The 17,489-nt window shown below is 39.4% G+C and overlaps 2 protein-coding genes across 2 annotated transcripts in view; one reads left to right on the forward strand and one right to left on the reverse strand.

Annotated features, from left to right (window-relative positions):
* The window catches only part of LOC117462643 (double-stranded RNA-specific editase B2-like), a 100,856-nt gene extending 95,342 nt beyond the window's left edge, over positions 1–5,514 (reverse strand). Inside the window, exons 1-2 of the mRNA XM_071206408.1 lie at positions 5,217–5,514; positions 5,054–5,127 (exon numbers count right to left, since the gene is read on the reverse strand). Coding sequence (XP_071062509.1) covers positions 5,054–5,127; positions 5,217–5,514 — 372 coding nt within the window. The remainder of the gene's footprint in view (positions 1–5,053; positions 5,128–5,216) is intronic.
* A 5,708-nt stretch (positions 5,515–11,222) lies between these two features.
* On the forward strand, positions 11,223–16,837 carry LOC117462645 (nuclear GTPase SLIP-GC-like). Its single transcript, XM_034104910.1, has 13 exons — positions 11,223–11,281; positions 12,792–12,885; positions 12,966–13,053; positions 13,186–13,307; positions 13,619–13,792; positions 13,877–14,031; positions 15,191–15,314; positions 15,707–15,815; positions 15,908–16,041; positions 16,264–16,351; positions 16,473–16,560; positions 16,642–16,690; positions 16,777–16,837. Exons 1-12 carry the CDS (start codon positions 11,223–11,225, stop codon positions 16,679–16,681), a joined length of 1,275 nt encoding a protein of 424 aa, XP_033960801.1. The 3' UTR covers positions 16,682–16,690; positions 16,777–16,837.
* The last annotated feature ends 652 nt before the right edge of the window (positions 16,838–17,489 follow it).

Here is a 17,489-nt window from a genome sequence, read left to right on the forward strand (position 1 = left end):
GGAGGATGCTGGCCTGTGCTGGAACATCAAAGTCTCTGCAGAGCACGACACATGGCCAAAAAGACTGAGACCAACTGACCTTTGACCCTGACCGACAGGGTAACTTGAGAAGGCACTGTCAATGACTGACTCTGAGGTGTACCTGACCAAACCTGACTTTAAAACCTGACAGTGTGAGTGTGAGTGTGGGTGTGTGTCTGCATATGATCAAGTGCAACTGCATGATTTAAAACAATGACTAATCAAGCATGTTTTTGGACTAACACATTATTTCTGGGGCTCTGTGTGAAATGAGAGGTTTCCTAACATTCCACAAAATGGGAAACCGCACATGTGACCCGTTTCTAATCTACTTCATATTTCACTCCCACAGGAGGTGGCCGTTTGCAGAATGTGAAACTCAAACTAAAACATGAAGATTCTGTTTCTTTTAGGACTGAATGATGGAGAGAAACACTTAATTTCACTGACGTGTTTACTGTGGAAATGATGGATGTACATTTGTGAAAAATGTTTGGTATTTTCTTATAATCCATTATTACCTGAAGGTTTTCTTCCCATACAGGATTTTGTTTACACATGAGTTAATGTGTAAAAAAGGGGGAGTGTAAACTTCACAATGTACATTTTCATTTAGGGACTGAAAGGTACCTGCTGCCCCAACTCGATTGTTCAATCTGACCATTGATGATTGACAGTTTTAGAATTGACCTGCTCCATATCTGGGGATAAGATACTGTTTGATGAATGTTGACATGTCTCTAATATTGATTGAGTTATAGCAGGTAACACAGATAAAGAATCAGTGGCCAAGGGGCTACCAGAGAGATGTAAGTCCAGAATGGAATACTGAAGAAGTTGACCTGTGAGTAATGTTTCAACTAATGTTTCAACAGGTATTAAACTGAGATTTGAAATGTAGAAAGAACATATTTACAGTTAAAGCTAAAACATAGTAATGTAATGAGACACAATTTAATTTAGACAACATCATGTAACTAGTCTGGTAAAGAAGTAAAAGCCATAGACTTTATTGTTTAGGTCATTATGGGGATATACATTTCATCTACATTTATAATAGAAAGACATTTGATGACAGTTTGTTGGAATTCTGTATTCATTTTTTCAGCGGGATAATATCTAAGCACTGACGGGTAAAAGCAGTATCACCAGGAAGCCATTCACTTTGTTAGTATCGTGATTTTGGTTGTTTTTTAATCCATAACATTAGTGTGTTTCTTTACCAGAAACATTAGCAGTTCAAATCATATTTAGATTTTTAATGGGATCTCAAGGATTTCATTTAAAAATAAACACAGATGCTTGTCAGAAATTCAGAGCTATTGAAATATGTTATTTAGTTTACCTAAAGATATTGGGGTTCTTATTTAGTTGGCACAGTCCAAGTATTAAGATTCTGAAGCTGCACAATTAATTTAGAAAACCTGTTCACAGACGTCTGTTGTTTTAAGACACCCCACCAACAGGCTCCAAGTGGCCTACGCAGTGGTGGGTCAAACAGCCGAGGGCCCCAGAGCCCGGAGCGTAGGCTTGAGGGATTTGTATCAGATTTCTCCACACAGGTTGCTGACGCCAAAAGGGGGACCCGAGACGCAGGAGGCTGACGGTCATCAGGACAGGGTGGCTCAACCCCAGGCTCCTCCGGCCCCGACCGAGTGACCCAGCGGATCTCTCATGCCGTCCGCATAGGAGGAAAGGGGGGACAGCTCGTACCACGGGAGCCAGTGTGCGGCGGGGGAAACCACCTGCTAAGACCAGGGGACGACATCAGGACGGATCTGGCTCTCGTCAAGGAGGTCGACTCGGATGCTGTCATCAGCGGACTGGAGGAGAAGGACCTCGAGGACATCCATGCAGCAGACGACTTGGAAGCGGCTGGCAGTGGGCTGAGGGACATGTCGAGGCAGCAGAGGAGTCTACTTGTCTCTGATCAGTTCCACCCGTGAAGGGAAAGCCGCATCTCCCCCTACCTATCAGCTGTTGTTGTGGGCTATTCCTTCGGGGGGGGGGGGGGAGACTGCTTCTTAGCACTCAGCTGCCCCCTCATGGTTCCTTCACGATTTCAAGTACTCTGGGTCTCAGTTTCTGATAGATTTATACGATATTGGGGGACAGACACAGTAGATATGTTTCAAAATGCCTTGTGTAAGTTTATCTCTTGAGAAGGAGATACAAAGGGGGATTGCAGAGTATTATCATCTGATATTTAAGAAGTGTGTTACATTTGAAATGGCAGAAAGTCTTGTTGCAATTTCCAGATATTAAAAGAGGTCCCTTGAGTTTCTCTGGTAATTATCAATAGTAGCAGTTAAGTTAATACTGTTCAAACAATACCTGTGTTTGTGTTTTATATTGATTTCTCTGTTTTATCCTGTCATAAATGTGAGGACTAAAATGGCTATAAACAAGGGCTGGTTAGAGTAAACAGGGTTTTATTGCTCTATGAGGGAGGTGTAGGTATGCAGGACAGGGTGCTAAGTGGATGAGAGTATATTCTGCTTAAGATCTCTAGCATGTCATGTTTCAGGGAAGTCTACATATCTTGAATAGTATATGTGTGGGTTTAATTACTTTGTATTAATAATAAGCAGTCTGTGTAAACCAGAAGTTGGAGATATGAGAGATGAAATCGTTGTGTTATCTTTGTGAGCAAGACCCCACTGTGGTCTCTGGAATGTGGGGGGATGTGTGTGTGTGGAGGCTGCAGAAATATGAGACAGTGAATGCCAGAGGTGTTTGTTTGAGATGACCGGAAAAGACGACCAGTTAAACTCCACCGCTTCCTGTTTATGTTGGTATTTGAGAGCCATGCATCCTTTGGTTCTGCCTCTCTTCTCGCGCGGCCCGGACCGGAGGGTCGGGGCAGCACGTGAACAAGGCCAGGAGTAGGCATATTCCTGACATTACGCATATGATATGATATGGCTTTGTATGGTAATGTATTGATTGTATTGCATTGTCATATTACCATTAAAGTAGATTATTGTTTAACGGTTACTTGTATGCTCTGGATTCCTTCCTGTATGATAACCAGCTTGTTAGGGACGCGCGGAGATTTGAAAAGCGGACTAGTAATCCCTCAAAATCTCTATCACGCGTTACACCCAACTCTGGTGATAGTGACGCGTAGAAAAACCGGAAGCTGCACTAGCCTCTGGTGCTACCATTAGTAGCTTATTTTGATTCTCCGTTGTTTGCATAACAATTGAATTATGGATTATCAATAATTTTGTGACAGACACATTGGATTAACCTATGGATTAACCTTCAGCCGCGGTTTTATCGTTTTAATGCCATTGAAGACCAGTTTTGACCAGACAACGATAAAGGTGAGCCATTTTGCCCTTTCTAGCTACCTAGCGCCACATGTTCGCGAGTTCTTATCATGGAGTGATGATGTATGTGCCGATCGATTCTGTGTCTTCTCACGATCAGATCGATGGGTGGGACGTGCAGCTACGATAGGTAATAAGGGTGTTATGAGTTTCTGTGCAAAACGGCGTTAGCATTTTTTCGCTCGTGGCTAATTCATAGGCTCAGCGCTAGCTTTGTGGGGTTTTTTTGAAAAAAAAAGAAAAAGACCAGTTAGCTGAGTTTCTTCCCGTTACATAGATATGAAACATTTATTAAACCTTAATTAGCCCTCAGACACTTTTGCTTGCAGATGTTGTAATTTCAGCCCCTTTGGCGGGTCCCTGGGGCTTAAGAGCTTACCATTTGATAACAAATGCTAAATTGGCTGTAAATGGAAAGGATGTATGTTTCCATAATGTCTTTTCAGACATGTGAAATCAGACATGTGAAACTAGATAGAACATCCTGAACTACGCATTCTAGACGGTCCAATAAAAGCATAAAAGTTCCAACCACAATTCTAAGAAGGCGTTTGTGGTTTTTGACACCTTGACAACGGTTACAACGGTTGAGGACAACAATGAGCACAGGATGCAGGCGGACTACGTAAAGATTTGAATCAAATTCCTGGGCCAGCGAATCATAGGGACAAGCTGTCTTTATTGTCTCTGTTAATAAATGAAGTCTCTCTTAATAAATTAAAGTATACATTTTGCATATTTGAAATTAAATGTTTAAAGAAAACAATTGACACATTGTCAACAACATTGACAATGTGTTCTGCTTTCATGAAAAATGTTCATATTCCCTCTTGTTAAAATTGCACATTATTACTATAAGTCTTTATTTGTTTTAATTTTAACTTTACATTTAGAATTTTTCACTTTAACTCAAACTAAATCTCTCCACAAAGCAAACGGCCATAGATACAGACAAATGCTAATAAATTGACCTCACCTCATGTCCCTGTAATCGGTCATTATAAGTCGCTTTGGATAAAAGCGTCAGCTAAATGAAATGTAATGTGATTAGTAAAATATGCATGAATAAATAACTAAAAAGTTAACTGGGTGAAAAAAGGTAAGATACACTTTTAAAACTTGTTGAGAGCTAAAACTAGTCTTTGCTGCTGCCTCAAAGAGGAGCAGAGGGGAGAGGAGGGAGACAGGAGAGGCTGATTCAGGCACACTCACAACTATAAATGAACCAAAAATAAATTAATAAACAAGTTTCAGTCTTTTTTTCATATTGGAAATGGTATGGTATTGGTTATGGCCATGATTTTAGGATTATTGAAATGTATACAGTTCTGTTTAATATAGGTGTTTCCATAGATCTAGTCTCTTTATTTTCCCCTTAAAAATGCACCAGATTGATGCATCTGGATTTTTTTTTTGGATTTTGATATACTTTATAATCCCCATGGGGAAATTTTGTCTCTGCATTTGACCCATCCTAGTGTTAGGAGCAGTGGGCTGCCATTTTGAACGGCGCCCGGGGAGCAGTGTAGGGAACGGTGCCTTGCTCAGGGACACCTCGGTAGCACTTGGTCTTGCCGGGACTTGAACTGGTGACCTTCCACTTGCCAAGCCAAGTCCCTATGGACTTCGCCACCACCGCCCTATCTGGTGCATCAATCCTGTGTTCGTCCACAGAGCAGAGATAACATCTTCATCACCTCGTTGTGACGAGAGCAGATGTTCTCCTGGAGCTTCTTGGAAGGCTCCACCAGCTTGTGTTTCTTTAATGGAGCTGCGTCATGATGAGGCTGGAGGTGTTTGTCACAATAAGAGATCAAACACTGCAGACAGCTCTCAGTTTTCTCCCAGTGCAGAAATCACAGGCCACATCTTCAGCTCCAGCATAGCAGTGATCAGCCGGAGCTTCTTCAAGTCCAGTCTTCTTCTGTTTCTCCACTAAATCTGCTAACAACGTGTTCTTCAGCAGGACAGGCCTCGGTGTGAAGCTCTGCCTACACTGAGGGCAGCTGTAGACTTCCTTCTCATCCTCTTTTTCCCAGTGGGTTTGAATAAAATTCATGCAGAAACTGTGTCCACAGGGAAGAGTCGCAGGAATCTTAAGTAGACAGATCGAACAGCAAATTGCGTCCTGGTCCAGCTGAGCTCCTTCTTGCGACATTATACCTCCCATGCGAGTGACCAACACGTTCTCACTCCCAACCCGTCACATATTGACGGATGGTCAGGGCCCTTCCCCGTCACTCTATTACGGACAGGGTACCCCTTGGAAGTCAGTTTTCAACGGGCAGGGCGTCCCATAGACCTTCATAGACCTCCCATAGCATTGATAATAGACGCCATGAGAACACTCCCCGGCAAATGCTACCCCGACGGTCGGTTGTTATTGTCAATAATAATATAATAATCATTTATTTTTTAATAGTCACACTCTATTTCGCCGATTTTCTTGTTGCCCCAGCTGGTCGACACCTCTTTTAGCAGAAACAAAGGCTACATTAATGTATTAAATCGATGTTAATCCATGTGTGTGGTTGTTGAATTAATGGACGTGCCGTTGTGCGATTGCGCAGCGCAATAATTTACAAACTCTTCAACTACAACCCTTTATATTTAAAAACATTTTAGAAGGCCTCACAAAATACTTTAATGTAAATTTAAATTTAAATGTGAAGGGATGTGTGCAATGAGGTGATTATTATTCACCCGCGGATCTATGGGTTGGGGTATTGTTGCGCACAGATATTATAGTTAACCGGACTTCCTAACACACTCTCACTCCATAATCATCTGCGGCGGGATTTGCCGCTCATGGAAGCACGGCATTCGTTTGTGTCGGCTGCCCTTAAAGGCAATGTGAGCGTCCATTCTCATTGGATAACAGAGAATTCTACACCCGGAAGTAAGTATTCCCCTTACTGTCGATTGATTTCACAGTGATATCTGCACTACTCCTCGACTAAAAAACACCAGCTGCACGCCACGGACACTGACCAAACGTCGCTCCTGGACGATTATGGAGTAAGAGTGGGTTGGACTTCCTGTTGATGTGAAATGCGAAAACATTAAAAAAAATAATACTTTGTTCCGAGTTTGCTTGCTTTTCTCTTTGGAGGTAATCACATAACGGCATTGTAATACACGGTTTGGCTGCATTAAATATTACATATCTGCCGTAGTTTGCTATTTATGGAGCCCTGATGAGAGGACTTCTAGACAAACAGGAAGAACTGCCGCCGAAACTGAATATGTGACGTGGATCATAAATATATCAGCAATCAAACAAAATCTTCAATTTCTCTTCACAATATGTCTCCTTGCAGTATCAATACTAATTCGGCTGATCACAGTGCAGGTATTCTGTCTTTCTGGAGCGTCTCAGAGGAAACCATGACCCTCCTGCACAGAGTCCAGACCACCTTTACTCAGCCTCTCTATGCAGGACTACGTCTTGATGGTCCCGGTGGAAACACTGCTGAGATGTTGTGAGCTGATGAAGTTATTGAGAGGAAACGGGGTAATCCTCAGATACCAGACAACTGTTTTTTTTGGTAAATGCAACAAGTGGTTGGTACTTGTGATGCAGTTAGTTTAAAGATTTAGCAAATCATCATTCCTGTATTATTTGTTCAGGAAAATGCTTTTGTAGATTTTAAAATGACAAGGTGTTCTTTAGGCTTCATTAAGTTCAAAGTATTTAAATATCTCACTGACAGAGGTGGGAGTACTCAGATCTTGGACTTGAGTAAAAGTAGAAGTACTGTGGCGAGCCGTGACTTGTATACCTAGGACCAACAAGCTCTCCGGTCTTCACAGTAACTCGCAGAGACGGCATTTAACCCTTCACATTCCAACAGAAACTGAACAGGCAGATTCGAAGGATTTATTTCTTTGGAAATGAAAAGTTATTTTGGTAAGACTAATGAAAAATATAACTAAAAAAATGACGGCTCGCCACTGCTCATCAAAAACACTATTTGGGATTAAAAAATGGTGTGTCTTTTTTTCTCATTCATATATGAGAAATATAGAGATCGAGGTGATGGCTTATCTGGTTTCTTGTTATTTACTTTTTTTCTCCACACCTATTCTTATTGCATATATGTATTTGATGTGGTAAACACTCAAATAAACCAATACAATTCACTTGTATTGTTCATGTTCTTGTTAAAGGGTCTATCTGCGCTAGGTTTTTAATAACATACATTTATATTGTTAGATAAACAAATCATTTCCCCTTTGGTCTTCCTGACAAACAGGTTCAGTCGGGTGCGGCTTTTTTTATTTATGATGAGTAGTAATGGAGTCAGTATGATTTGTAATGTCACCTACGTGCTACTTACTGATTGGTTCCAAAGTATACCCCCTTAGACCCCGTGCCATGTTTCAGAATTGAAGAGTTGTTTCACATTCTAAACTTCTTGATTCTACCTTAAAAAGTAAGAATTATACAAACACTTGACATGAAAATACCCACATGATTAGAGAAAAGGACAACTTTAACAGGGAATAGGATTAGGGTTTACATTTCAAACACAAATGCAGTTCAAATTGAATTAAAATAACGCAAGATTAATTTAGTGTGGGAGGAGTAACGTTCTGCACATAGCGGAAACAAAGATACTTTAAGTTTCGATTCCCAGGTTGGGTTGGGCAGTTATTGGCATACTAAGCGAGAGACTGCTTTAATCTGCTCTTGGCTTCATATCAACAGGCTGTCCGCTACGGGTAAGCTTTGGAACGATTCATATTATTTTGTTTCATTGTTAATTTTGTAAGAATGAAATGAATGGTTATATGTTGTATGTTAATGTGTCAGGGTTTCTTGTTTGGTTGCTACCTTTGTCCCAGGCTATTGAAAAACACAGTAACATTAAATTAGTTTCAAAACCAACGTACGTGTTGTTGTTTGTTTTGTAACGGAGCTGTATGTTCTTTCACGGGGTATGTATGTGTTTTGTACCATGGTGTTGTGTTTCAGCCTTAAATAAATTGAAATTGGAACACATGCCACAAACAAGAAACCACAAACTTAAAGCCATGTTACACAACCGAACATAAAAGTGTGATAGCAGAAAAGTATCCCAGAGGAGAGCATATTTATCGGGGAAAACAACCGCATTGAGCATTTCTGATGGCATTTGGCCCTGAATTTGAATATCTTATACCATTATATTATATCATTAGATTAGTATTATTAATATTACTGTTTTATTTGGGTGGAATCAAGTTTGGTAGCCTTCAAGACGGTTATAATCACTTTGTTTGGACAGTATGCACACAGGAAAGCTAACATCTGAGAATCTGGAACTACCTGGAAGATTTTTACTTGAACATTTAGCCAAACAATTATCAGAAAAGAAAATTGCACATAAATGTTCTGGCATTGAGTAGTTCATGATTCAAATGTTAATGTCAGCTGGACTTGTGTTTGACAACAATTGATCTTTTCTTCAGAATACAAATGTTTATGTTTAATAGATTCCATTCCACTGGAAAACTTGAAAGCCCATCTTACTGTTGGGGTGTACATGAAGTGAAAATAGCAGGTAAGTAAACAGCTAGCAGCACTCAGTTATTTGTGCTTATCTTGTTAAATTATTTTAATTAGGCTGCCATTATCACTTTAATAACCCTTTCTTTTTCTATTAACATATCAAAACTCTCACAAGTAGTTCTTTTGTTGATAAAACAATTATTTGTTTACTTTCCAGTTGCTGTTCTTCTTAATCATGGATGATTTTGTTCGTAACAAATTAACTGAATGGGGTCTCAGCGATTTCACACAAACATTTAAAGGTAAAGTATTCCCATGCTTTTTGTTGGGCAAACATATTATACAAAGTTGATATGATCTTCCAATACTGAAATATCTAAGCATCTACTTGAAGACACATAAACTGCCTCAACATCGTTACTCAGTAACTTTCTGAGATATCCCTGACATACTCAAACAATCATAAAGATTGCACATCTTCACACAGAGAGGAAACTATTCAATATTAACTTCAGAGTAACTCATTTTCTGTCGCATCTTTTCAGCAGCACTTAAATCAAGACTGAAAATAACAAATAACACAATATTACCAACATTAATTCAGTTCAGACAACCTTATGAGGCTGTAATGCTCTTTAAAACATATGTTCAACAGCTGAACTCACATTTCACCCCATGCAAAATACACATCTACAGATATTTGCAATTGGTTGACATTTAGGGCGGGTGGTGGCGAAGTCGATAGGGACTTGTCTTGGCAACTGGAAGGTCACCAGTTCAAGTTCCGGAAAGACCAAGTGCTACTGAGTTGTCCCTGAGCAAGGCACCGTTCCCTACATGGCTCCCCGGGCGCCGTACATAATGGCAGCCCACTACTCCTAACACTAGGATGGGTCAAATGCAGAGAAACCGTTTCGTTACATAGTACCTACTACATAATGACAATAAGTTGAATCTTCTTAATTTCTTAATATACTTTTTTTTTTTCAGATCACAAAGTTAACAAAGATAGTTTTTACTATCTGAAAGTTCGACACATTGATGACTTGATCACAGAAGTGGGACCACAGTCAACATTCAGAAGGAGACTCAACAAATTAAAACAAGGAAAGAGGAAGTTGGATCTTATGTGATCTCTTGTGCAAAATACACATCTACAGATATTTGTAATTGGTTGACATTTCTTAATTTACATTTTTTTTTCAGATCACGAAGTTGACAAGGAAAGTCTTTACTGTCTGGAAGATCGAGACATTGCTGACTTGATCCCAAAAGTGGGACCACGGTCAAAATTCAAATATAGACTCAAGTTGTTAAAAGCAAAGCCTGCATTTTTACAAATACTGTAGTGTAGTGTGGTCTCATTAATCTCAAGAAACGTACATCATCTACATACAAAGGAGTATAATATATCTTGTTGACTTTAGTATTTAGTATTTGTTTTATTCACAATGTAAATGGGGGGAAGCTGTTTCTGCTCAGGTGATGATTACTTTAAATTGACCATGACTATCATTGAACTTGACTCAATCCTTCATGCATTGATATTTGAAGCGTCCTGAGACAAAGTCCCCTTTAACTGAAGAACTGTGAACTGTTTCATTTGTTCATAGTGCTGTTCATTCGGTTAAAAGAATGCTGAATGTGATCACTTGACAGCCATTTTTTAAGTATATATTATTTTCATAGAGTTTTGAATGGGAAATTAAATGCAAATGTGGGTGTGTGCGAATTGTGACGATGTGTGTTCAAGCCTGTAAAGCCCTGTGAGAGGACAAAGAGTCAAATGTTCATGTCGATCCTCAGGTGTGTCCGTCCACCAGCAAAACGAATGATAAAGGTGAGATACAAAGTTTCTTATGGATTATATGCAGGTTTATTGATATTTTATAAACAATAACAAACCTGCTTTATCTAAACAATGTTGAGAAAATGTTTTAATAAAAAATAAATATATATGTTATTTACAAAAAATAAAAACAAGGAAAGAGGAAGTTGGATCTTCCGGGTGAGTCCAGCCAATCACCAGCCAGTAAACAACCACGTAAGGATATACAAGGATCATACACACATTATTATTACTTTCCAAAATATTAGAAACTAGGGTTAATACGTATAATTTGTTAAATGTTTAATCGTTCAGCTAAAGAACTTACATATATGTAGCAACACAGGTCTTATTAAGTTATAATGGCCTTAAACTGTAAGATACCTGCCATAGTATAAACATGATGAGAATGATACTCTCAGGTATTCTTGATTGCTTCTTTGGGAATACATCTTAATGGATGTACTGGTTATTGGTTCCTGCTGAATAGTTCTTTGCTTTTACTCTTGCAGAAGAAGAGATTCTGTCTGATGTGAAATACACCATGAGTTGTGTCCTTGGTGAACTACCTGACAAAGACGACAAGTTCATCAAGATCCTGAAGTAAGTATTGTTAGGGAATAATTTGCCTAGGTATTCAACCTTTGACACAGTTCATAATTTTCTCCTCTCACTGTCTCCTTTCCAATGGCATATGTCTACAGCCTTGGGTATTGCTGCTATCTCTCTTAAGTAGGAGCAGCTTGGGCGCATTGTTGTTGCCAGTCTATGACAGAGCACAAGCCGCCATGAGGTATTTACTGTTCAGGGACGAAGGCGCACATTCTTTCCTATGGACGAGAGCTCTAGTTAGATTCAGGGTCCATAATTGTTTAGTCTCACTGATGAAGAATGTTGATTATTACACTCCGAACTAGATAAAACCTCGAGCTACAGAAAGAGTTCTTCAGAATTGGTTTGGCAACCACTGTGTCAACTCGTGACATAACATATGTTTTGTCAATTCTCCGGCCGTAACTGGTAATAAACCTCCAGTGTTTGACATCAAAGCTCCTGCTCATCCCGTGTCTCCTTCATGAGTAGGTGACTCCCACTGCATTGCTACACAGAAGTTTCCTCCACAAGTATTAGTGTTTTCAAGCAAGGGGAAAGAGTTTAAAGAGACCATAGTAAACCTGTCGAAATGATACAGCACTGAGGACACTGTTGTGATTTGTAAAAGTCCAAAGATTAGTCTAACGATAGTATTATGCTTAAATAGGATGGTCGTACATGCAGATGGATTTCTTCTTGATTTTGACGCAGTTGTAACCAGTTGTTCTGTATTCACCTTGCAGGTGGCTTGTATCCTGGATTATTATGTTTAAGTCATGGATGACTAATATTAGACAAATATGAACTTTAAAGTTCATATTTGTCTAATATTAGTTTACTTTTCATTAATGAAGTATGACGCTGCGCTGTCAGTACACTTGTCCCTGTTTGTGATTGATCAAATGTAGCTAACCCCACCCCTTTCACGTGAACGCGCTCTCAGCTGGTGAGAGAAGCCCTGGCTTGATTTACCGAGTTGATATTAACCAGCGTCGAGATCTCGTTTGTTAGGGTTAGTTTAGATAACTCAAACATATCCAGGGTTTGAACTGGCTTCGTAGTGCAGGGCACAGGTGGCTGCATAGCAGTGCTAATGTCAAAGACACAAACATTATACATTATATTTTTATTTTACCAGGATGCAGTGACACAAATATTTGGGAAGGCTTAGCCTTCCCTAGCCTACAGCACCCGCCGCCCCTGGTTAACAGGCACATTAGTATCCTGGTTGTGATCGTATTCAGGGACATAATGTTCACTTGAAACATGATAAACCAGGTTATTCTTCATCATTACAGTATGTTTCTCAATGGTCTGCATGTGTGTCTGGATTCCTCAACATCTCCGCCATTTATTTCTGTCCTAATGTTGTTGCTTCACAAACACTTTGTGATGCTGGATTAAGCTACTCCATGTGATCACTGGCTATTGAAAGCAAGATCGAGATGCGTAGTGGTATGATATCCTGGATTGTATATGCAGTTTATGTAATTCTTCAAAAACAAATCTTTTCATATAGGTCAGACGATGGTGTTAGTGCTCAGATACTAGAACAAAACGAGCAAGCCAAGATAGACGTCAGGGCAGAATTCAACAAACTAAAAGACGTTAAGGTGAGTAATGTTTCATGATAATCCAACACTAATGTTGTGCAGACCTGCTTTTAAACGGAAACCTTTTTTTATTATTTTAGAAACAATTCAGTGAGGAGTGTTTCAAGGTGTTCACAGTGAGCTCCAAAGAGTTCTTGATAAAGAAACGTCTGGATCCAGATGAAACAGGTGATTCAAGTCTCCATCAGTGAGCCAGGATTACAAAATGGTTTTATCTCCTCCAATAAATATACAGAGATACTAATTGAGTATAACATGTCAATTCAAGAATGTAATGTAAGTATATTACATTTTCTACAGAAATTCCCAAACTGAAGGAAGTCCTGCAAGAACTCAATGACTGTCACTCTGAGATATTAAACTATGTGTCTAGAGCTCACGGGATTCTCTCTCTGATGCAGGGAGCCAGCAGCAGTAAAGGGGTAAGATCAAGTAACAACATCTTTCATTGTCTTTCATATTGAAATAATAACGTTCATATAAAATAAGTAAGCTGCATACACTAAAATGTTGTGTACAAATTGTAAAGTCAAAGACAGACTGTTTACATGTAATGTAACCTGTGGAGCCAACAAGGTATTGGATTTGCTGAGTTTGTGTTGCTTCAGAGAGGATGCATTGCTACAGTAATTAAAGGGTGTTGTACTTGTTGTTGTAAGGGCTTGAAAATAAATCCCATGTTGAATTATGGTTGAAATGCTTTAAATAATGAATGTGTTGTGTATGGTTTCAGGCTGACATAAAGAAAAATGTGCGCACAGGACTTGAAAAAGAGCTGCGTCTTGAACTTCGTAAAGTCAACGAAACCATGGAGGCGACCCGTAAGGCTTTTGAAGGATGCCTCAGTGAGGGGGTTAACAACTCAAAAAGTGAATGTGAAGAACTCTTAAAGTCGGTCATTTATCCTGTAAGTATTTAAGTTATAATTAAATCAAAACAACTGATTGCTCTTAATATGAATATGTCTCTTACAACATTCGTTTTGTTTCAGGCCGTCTCTGACAAGATATTTCAAAATACATTGAAGAGTGTAGTTGAGAAGGATGGCATCCACAAACCAATAAATGGGGAAACTAATAACGTCAATATGAAGTTAGCTTCATGTTTGACCGACAGCATTGACGAGGAATTTAAGAAGACCTTCCCGTAAGAAATTACTTAATAAACACATAAAACCCCGGATTGGACAAATGATGTTGTACAATACATTAAAATTAGGGCTGTCAAACGATTACAATTTTTAATCAGATTAATCACAGCTTAAAAATTAATTAATCATGATTAATCACCATTCGAACTATGTCCAAAATATGCCATTTATTTATGTATATGTTGGGAATGGAAAGATAAATGAAAAGAAGGCGGATATATCCATTTAACATACAGTATCTATGTTTATTATAACATGTTTCTGCGTGTTGAAATGAAAGACACCTATCAATCATCAAACCGTGGGGTCTTAATTCATTACGTGTTGATTTCTATCAACGGGGAGTACTTCAGGAAAGTCGACAGAGGGGGGGGGGGGGCGGCGGCTAGTGGAGTACTTCGTGACACAGTAGTGTGAACGTTGTGATCAGCTGTTTTAGCGCAGTTCTCCAGTGAAGGGGGGAGTCTCCCTCCGCAGCCGGTTGGCGTAGTTTGGCACAGTTCCGTTGTACAGACCGACGTTAACAGCAGCCTGTCTGTGCACACGGAGACCGACTCTGTCGTCCGGTGATCTAACCGCCTTCTGGAAAAGCTACGTCGGTACGCAAATACGCTTTGTGACGGTACGCATTTCAGATTAAGCACATAACTGCGTACCAGATGTGCACCCCTGTACCAGAGCCATATTATTACTATTATATGGCTCTGCCCTGTACTACAGCAAGAGTATTCTCCGTCGGGACTTCCTGCAACAACACCACGCCGTTATCAAAGATGTTCTATTGAGAAGACGATCACTACGTGACAAAAGTTTTCAAAACCGTGGCTACTGAAATCAATCTTACTAACTGCTGTCTGTGCAATTTACTCCGCGCGAGTTGGCAGACTTTATTTTGCTTACTTTAACATCATTTTTCATGGTGGGGCTAAGCCATTTCTTGGTATGGGTGTAGCCTACCCCAGCCATACCCTGGCGCTGCCACTGGTGGCACGTATGGGGCGGGCCATTCTGCACATGCTTAAATGCGTTAAATATTTCAACGCAATTAATTCAAAAAATTAATTACCGCCGTTAACGGCGATAATTTTGACAGCACTAATTAAAATACAAACTTGTTGATGAATTTAAGCATTTCTTTGTGTTCATATGTTTTAGAAATGAAGGAAACAGTGGACCATTCAACGGGGTCATCAATGCGTTTTCACTTGGCACAGAGGAGAAGCTGATGAATAAGGAGTACGAAAATGTCAAACTGCAGCTGATATTTCTCAGGACAGAGGTAAAAGATCCTATTCATTAGTCCATCATCAAACATGTTTGTAAAGCCAGGGAGACTCTAGTGGAAGGGTGATCAATATAATACATATTGACCAGTCAACATATTCATATACATTGTACTGGAATAGCTCAGTATGACTGGAGATGGCTTTGACAAATTAACTGCAGCTGGTAAATCTGAGGCTGCCCCAAGTCATGAAGACACACTCAAGATTACAAAGAATATTCTGATATTGGGCAAAGTGCACCCCCAGCTGGTGAACACGTCCTATCAGTTTGAATAATGCTTTTCCACGTAAAATCTGGAAAAAATAATAAAGGGAAAGATGAGCCTTGTTTGTAAATTATTCATTTTAAAATATGTTGATATCTGCTTCACATTCTCTCTCTAAGGAAGAAAAGATGAAAACAAAACTCAACCAAATCATCCGTGAGCGAAACAAAACGATCTACAGCAGCCTGGAAACAACAATCCAAGAGGAAATGAAACCATGCTATGACGGTAAGACAGAAGATCATTACAGACATATAAATACACTTCTACACATTTCATGGTGCAAAATGTTTATGTCAATATGTTTCTGTTTTATGTAGAAGCAACAAAAATTAAAGGAATAGGCACCCTGAAAACCATGAGGGAAACTATTGAAGAGCACGTACGTCGTTCAAAGGACGTCATGTTTGCTCATGCTAAAGACGCCATGATGGAAGAGCTGAGTGACTTGATGGTTTGCCACATTTATATTTCGTCACACAGAAATAATACAGAAATAATTCTTCACTTAAACATGTTGGGCTGCACATATCAATGTTTATCCATGACTTTTGGTCATCGTTTACAGAATGGATTTGTATTAATTCAAGTGAAATTCAACTAGGAACACTGCAACACAAACATACATGTCCACAAATATCAGTGATAAGTGATAAATATTTCAATGCTGATTTAGTTGAAGATCCAGGAGGAATTGGAGAGCATGATGCTGAACTCAATCGTGCGGTCACTCAAGATATATGGTGTCTCCCAGTCCCTCCCAGGTAAAGGAAACAAGATCGCAAAAAATACTGTACATTTGATCGCAATAAAAAAGTTGATACATTTCCATTAGTGTATTAAATGAATCCAATTGTTTGAAACAACATGTTTTTCTTTTTTCAGATGTACGTAAGGAGCTTGGGAAGGTAAACAAACAATACAATGGACTGATGGGAACTACCGTAAGCCCAGATGATGATGCAACTCTTCGGTAAAACTCCATTTAAACATAATATAAAATATACATATTATGATTTATTTTCTGAATATACTAACAGTGCTTTTATTACAGTAGTGATTCCCCTGGTCAAGCAGCTGCAGTGCGTCCATGATGTGCACAGGTAGGTTTATTGAAAACTGTTAATAAGTATTTGTTATTAATATTTAATTTCACAACATCGCTCTTTCTCTCTGGTGGACGTTTCAGGGTTGATCCGTGGAGACTAACAGCAGACGCCTGTTAACGTACCGAGGATGAAAGACATGAGGCCTCTGGATTGGGTCTCAATCCTTTTTTTTAAGTTCTTATCTCTGTTGACTTGTGAGTGTTTTGTTATTGTGAGCATATTGTGGTGCCATAATTCATGTCATTTAAAAATCCCATTTAAAAAAAAAAAAAGCAGTTGATGATAACCTATGTTGTTCCGTCTATTAAGATATATATCCATGTCAATAAGCGACCCCACATCCACCCCCCCCCCTGCTTTTGTGCGCATCAGCATTTTAGTTGTTCTGCTAGAAGCATTCATACATTGTAATCCAGTTTTCAGCACACTTTTACTAAACACTTTAAATATTGCTCAGGCAACAGGAGTGCTTGGCAGATTTATGTCCGATTCTAGGACGACAATCAAGGTTAGCACCTTGGTTTGTACCAATGTTTGGCATGTAAGAAGACTTACAGATCAACTATGAAACGTTAAACCTCCAGAACTGTTTGCAGAGAAGCTAAGGTAACTTTGCATTAGCTTGTAAGCCTCTCTGGCTTTTATCCATCATTGCTATGCTGTATTCTGTGTTATGTTTTGAATGAGATTCCCCAGTGAAAAAGTCCTCACTATGCCCATGTATCGGAGAATAGATATTGGATCTCAGCCACTGCTGTGACATCACAGAGACCATTTTGCTTTTAATATTTCA

This window comes from Pseudochaenichthys georgianus, chromosome 17 (genome assembly GCF_902827115.2).
Source record: "Pseudochaenichthys georgianus chromosome 17, fPseGeo1.2, whole genome shotgun sequence".
NCBI classification, from domain to species: domain Eukaryota; kingdom Metazoa; phylum Chordata; class Actinopteri; order Perciformes; family Channichthyidae; genus Pseudochaenichthys; species Pseudochaenichthys georgianus.

Bases quoted from the DNA above. Each gene is read 5' to 3' on its own strand.
- LOC117462645 (XM_034104910.1), top strand. From the start codon at position 11,223: ATGAGTTGTGTCCTTGGTGAACTACCTGACAAAGACGACAAGTTCATC. The intron at 13,308-13,618 runs GTAAGATCAAGT...GTATGGTTTCAG, and splicing joins GAGCCAGCAGCAGTAAAGGG to GCTGACATAAAGAAAAATGT. The intron at 16,561-16,641 runs GTAAAACTCCAT...CTTTTATTACAG, and splicing joins GATGATGATGCAACTCTTCG to TAGTGATTCCCCTGGTCAAG.